The sequence below is a fragment of the Limulus polyphemus genome, unplaced genomic scaffold (genome assembly GCF_000517525.1).
Source record: "Limulus polyphemus unplaced genomic scaffold, Limulus_polyphemus-2.1.2 Scaffold3461, whole genome shotgun sequence".
NCBI lineage: Eukaryota > Metazoa > Arthropoda > Merostomata > Xiphosura > Limulidae > Limulus > Limulus polyphemus.
This window is the reverse complement of record NW_013669071.1, coordinates 75,478-81,477: the sequence shown is the minus strand read 5'-3', so window position 1 is coordinate 81,477 and position 6,000 is coordinate 75,478. Positions and strand designations below refer to the sequence as shown.

General features: G+C 29.9%; 1 protein-coding gene across 1 annotated transcript in view; it reads left to right on the top strand.

The window, feature by feature from the left end:
• Positions 1 to 6,000, top strand: part of LOC106469390 (two pore calcium channel protein 1-like) — a 62,311-nt gene that overhangs the window by 40,574 nt on the left and 15,737 nt on the right. The window contains exon 9 of the mRNA XM_022397898.1: positions 22 to 143. Coding sequence (XP_022253606.1) covers positions 22 to 143 — 122 coding nt within the window. The remainder of the gene's footprint in view (positions 1 to 21; positions 144 to 6,000) is intronic.

Sequence of the window (6,000 nt, the reverse complement as noted above, 5' to 3'; positions counted from 1 at the left end):
ATTTTGATGGTTTCTTCCAAGGGTACATTAGTAAACAGGCTGCTGATGTCAAAAGAGCACAAAAACGATTGTTTAGGGTCAAGGCTAAGGCTCTGTATGGTTGTAGCAAAACAAAAGGTGTCTTGAATACAGTTTTCCGAAAAGTATGTTAACACCTGTTCTAAAATTTCTGAAAGCTACTTCGCTAATTCATGTTGTGCAGAGCCAATCATAGACAAAATCGGGCAGAGTGGTACATCCTTTTTGTGCGTTTTAGGAACGCCATATATGCAGGAAAGTTGTGAGCCTGCGGGCCTAATCTAGTCATAAATATCACGTAGTAAGGAACCTTTCTGTTCTAATAGGCGTTTTTGTAACTTGTTTTCAATTTTCTGCCATGTTATCATTTTGCAAGACAGTGCCCAACATTTTGAATTTTGTTTCATCATTTAAAATGTCACATTTACTGCCTGAAAATGTTCTCTATGCATATAGAAGTCGGTAAGGTCGATTGGTGTGCCACAGTAAGCATGTGCCAAATCACGAAGTCTGGCCTTTAGTGAACTTAGTTCTTTGTCCGATATTGGTTTATGTTTAGTAAATTGAGCATATAAAACTTCAAATTCTGCAAAAGTCTTCTCTCTCTCTGGACATTGTTAGTAGGTACACAAAACTCTAGACCATGTCTTCTGCTTCAGAGAGGCAGTAGTCTGAAAGATTAATAATGTGCTTTTTAGAGTCACTCAATGCACCACCAAAATGTTCCTTAATAAGAATGTTTCTTTGAGAAACAGTTTTTTTCACATAGTAACACTTATAAGGCTTTATCAAAAAGCAGATTTAAATGTAACATGGAAATGTACATAAGTCAAAATTATAATCAAGGACCACTTACAGTAGTAGACCAAATATACACAGAAAGTGTTGTTCTTGTGTAATAATAGAAAAAGGATAAACATTCTTTATGCCTTTATTGTGACTATAATTAATTTTTAGAAAACATGTTCATAAAACATTTATTTAGATCTGATTTTCAGAAGAAAAATTAATTAGAATTTACAGTCATATGATGGGCATTCAGGTAGTAATTTATATTTGGTAATGATCATTTATTAGAAAGCTGTTTGTTTTCAATAATTTTGTATGGTAGTGGTGATTGACACCTGATTAGAGAAATCCTTTGTTAAATAAGTAAACACCATGTAGCTGCCAGGTGTCTTGTTTAAATTGTGAATTATGAGATTTTGATCCTGTTCATTTGTCCTGTTATATTTTTAAGCACTGATTTATCACATTTTTCTCACCTACAGCATAGAATTTATTTTCATGAAGCACTATTGTAATTCGTATCAGGGACATGAACCAAATTGCAAACTCTTGTTAGTCCATTAAGTATCGTGTATAGCCTGTGTTTCCTGATTTGTCATGTTTTGTTTCAAACAAGAATTTATTTTCCTGAAGTACTGTTGTCATTCATATTAGTAACATAAACTTAATTTCATATTCTCATTAGTTCAAAAAGCATTGTGTATATCAGCTATTCACTGATTAACACGGAGCAAATACTGAACACTTCTTCAGTGTTGTTGCAGTATTTTATATAAGCTTTACTTTCCTGGCAAATATTAAATAATACTACAAGAACAAAACATGGAAAGCAAAACAGCTGAACAAAGACCATTGAAATAACACTGAAAAAAAATGATAATAACATAAATGATAATAAAATAAAGATAAAAAAAACTTGCTTTAAACTTAAATATGTGAGTGTAAAGTCAAAGCCTAGTATGGATATCATTTAGAACATTTTTATCCTTGAATTAATGACCTATTTGAAGTGTATTTACTGTATATCGATGGCAAAAATGCAAGATTTTTACTTGCAGTTAGGTGAATGTTAATGTTATATTTATGCTTTTTGTTACTTTTCCCTAATTTTTAGGTTGCTCTATTTTTCTCATTGCTGAGTTTAGCAACTATGACAGACAGATTTTTTTTTTTCCTGTTAGTTTTATGTGTGTTGTTTACAGCAATGTTGGCTCAAAGTGATTTTGTCTAAGCTGTTAATGGTTAAAACTGTACAACTATGTTTGTATTTAGGTTATCTTACTCTGTTAACCCTCTCACTACTGGCATTCTTTTCAGCATGTCACAAGGTTTTACTGAGTTACATTCAAAACTTAATTAAACTACTTTCTTATTATGGTATACAAATATGCTTGTTATAAAAATGTGGTTAATAATCCAAATTATAATATATTATAAGTTTCAAGTTCTTAATTTTATAAGGCAATATTTCAAAATTCCTGAATTTCTCCTAGTATGAGAATTGTGACATTTGCTTTCTAGGTATCCCCTCTTCTCTAATTTATTTACCACCCCTCCAAGAAATATGAAATTTAATGTAAATTAGTCATTATAATGTGTTTATTGCTCAGGTAAAGTAAAATTTTTATAGACTTTCACCTTTTTCTGACGTGCTTGGTAAAAAATACACGAGTTCATATACACATTTGCACACATTAAGTATTTATACAATAACTTTTAATGCAGCATGTGTATCTTCACAAAATTTGGTAGACTTATAGTAAACTTTACAAGTCTTTTGTAGAAAAAAATCACATTTTTAATGAAGTATTTTTACTAAAGATTTGTTTGTGAATATATCGAATCTGTTTCATTACTAGTCCAAGTGCAAATTGACTTTCATGTTATGATTAAATAACTATTCTTCATCCCCAAAATCTCAAATATCATTAGTGTAATCTCTACAACCTCCTAAATACATTTCACATGTTTATTTTCAGTAAAACTTTATAATTTATATGTTATTTTCTTTACCCTAACTTTATATGGGGTCTGTCAATTTGACCGACCTTGTAACAACCATAAAGAATTAGGAAATATATATAAATTATGCTTTTTTGTTCTAGAATGACTACAAATTATAACACAAAAACACAAATAACTTTAATTTCATAACATTAGACATTTATATATATTTATTATTTTTATTACATTGACCTTTCAGCTGTGACTAGCTAACATTATAGAGGTTGCAATGATGCTGCACATGTGCACTCTTCTTTCCATATCAAGAATATAAGATTGGCTTTTATAAAGTGACCTGTCTTAGCTGTGTTTTAGTGGACTAATATTTTGTAAAATTGTGTCACATTTCAATTATTATACATTATATGTATATATAGATTATTACTATTTACAAATAAGTACTTATTTTTCTTAAAACATAGAACAGTAAATAAAGAAGTAAAGCAAATAATTATCTCTACTAGTTACAACCTTTGTACTCAGTTACTGCTTGTTGTAGCTTGCTAAGCCTTATCAAATTTCGCATGTAGAGGACGTAAAACGAAAAAATATTTTTTAGGTTTCATATATACATTTAGAAATAACCAAAAATCATATATTAGTATATCAATACCATAGAATTCCACTATAATTTATTAATCTGTATTTAGGTCTAAAAAAGTATGACATTTTGGGCTCACTAAAGTTTTACCTTACCTGTTGGAATCTTGTATAAAAAGAAAGAGTTCCATATCCATATATTTTAAAAAGGCTGTGAAAGCCACTAGAGGGACATTCTGAACTTTTGATTGGTTATATACGTGTTGTAGGCAGAAATAGGTGTATGTAAGCAATTAAGCAAGTTTCTAAAAATGGAAAGAAGTAGGCATGGCCACTGTGTTTGAGTCAGTAAACATAGCAATATCTCAGCAACTAGAAAAGATAGGAGATTCTTATTTTATATTCTTGCTTGTCGGTATAGGTAACTTGCATTCCTAGTTCGTAAGAAACTATAGACTTTGTATTTTGATGTCACAAACATCTAATTTGAACCAATGCACGTGACATGCAAAAATCGATATTAGGTGTGTTTTTTAAATATTTACTTTTAAGTTAAGAAATTAACTAATGTATATCACTACAATTTGAATTATAATCTTCAATTTGATACCAAACTTATTGAATAAAGCTATAAGATAGTAGTTGAATAAAGTTTTGAATGCGGATCAACAAATCCAATGACATGGCCTTTGACCCGTGACCCATTTTGTTAGGGCTAATCTTGTTTGGTTACAGAACCATAAAATAGAAAATCAGACCCCTCTTGCCATGCCCACCTGTCACATCCTTTCTTTCAGAACTTACTGACACTTCTCTCTGACTTTTAATCCTATATTATTCATAACCAATAGAATGCTAAAGTTTTAATCTATCAAATGACCTGTTACATCATGTTTGCTGTACAGAAAATTCTATTTTGCTTCCAGTTCAAACTTTATTCCCACAAGAAACATATAAACATGCTTAGCTGAATTTTTAAGAGCTCTTGTCACATAATTAGAAAGGCAGAAAAATTGTGATAGTTATTCTGTGTTCTTTGGTACATTATTTAATTAAATAAACAATTATTTAGTGCATTAGTACCATTAGTATAAAAAGTAGGGTTAAGTTTCATTGACAGTTGACTGAAAAAGACTCAGGTACGTACTGTATTTCTTGTTTTTCATGTGTATTCTTTATTTATTATTATAAAATTATCTAAAATGTAAATATTAAAAACTTTTTATGTTACATTCAGTGAAATGAAGAAGAAAAATAAAATTTTCACAGGGTACACTTGTGAACAACTTGCAAATAGCCCGTGCATTAAGTAATTCAATAGGATAATGTGAGCAACACATTTGCCAAGTGGTTTACAACTTGTTTGCTGAAAGTGTAAATAAATAAGGTATAAATAGATGTATACTGTTACAGGTTTAAAGTTATTTAGGATAAACAAATGTTGTTTGTTGTTACAATTTGAAGTCTTCTAGAAAGAAAAAAAGAGGTAATTTAGGTGTTTTTCTTTTTTGTGGTTACAAGGTCAGTCAAAATGACTAACCTCACATAGAGTTAGGATAGAGAAAATTACAGATAAAACAAAGTTTTACTGAAAAAAAAACATTTGGAATTTATTTAGGAGGTTTTAGAGATTATGCAAGTGAAATTTGAGATTTTCACGATGAAGAAAAGTATTTTCAATCTTAACATTAAATCATTTTGCACTCGGAACAGTCAAAACTTTGAATCCATATATTCATAGAGAAATTTTTGTGAAAATATATCATTAATGATTTTGAATTTTTTTTTTTGTCTACAAATGTCTGTTAATGGTTATTGAAATTTCGTGAAGATACAAAAAACATATTAGAAGTTATAGTATGCAAATTCTGAAGGTCAATTTAGGGTCAGTTTTTAGGTCAAATAAACAGCCTATAGAAAGAGAAGTAACTAATCTTTGATAGGATGTTTAGGCAGAGTATTCATAATGAATCTAAGTTTCAAATGGACAGTAACTGCCTGTTGTAGAAACCTACAAATGTAGAGGACGACGTTTCGAAAGTGTTCCGCCTTTCGTCTTCAGACTTTTCAAACGTCGTCCTCTACATTTGTAGGTTTCTACAACAGGCAGTTGCTGAACATTTGAAACTTAGATTCAAGAGTTAAATAGTTGCTTCTCCCTCATTAGATGGTTCTAATTTGAGAAAAATTTCTCTTTTTCTTTATGACAGTATTTTACATCAATCTTTAACTGACTGATAATCTCTCAGTGGTTATTTTAAAACTGGTGTGCTGTATTTGTTGCAGTTTTGTCCTTGCTAGCACTTAGTGTTGTTTCTCACATAGATACATATTAGTTTGATAGATAGTTAAATTGTATTTATGTTTTACTGTTATATTTTAGTTAATTATGTATTATTTATGTTTTAAAATTCATATTTTAAAGTCTTAGTAATTTTTTAATATAACCCAAACTTTGCCTCACTCCATTAAGTCTAGGCTACTAAGCAAGTGCAAAAACATTTTGCCTAAGGCTGAAGTATTTCTGCTGGTGATACTGTTATATCACCCAGGGGCACATGTTGACATGCATCAAGATGATTAATAAATGGTAAAGGACAGGGAAGGAAAATATAACTTTAAAAATAAACTATAAGTGAAAAGGTAAAG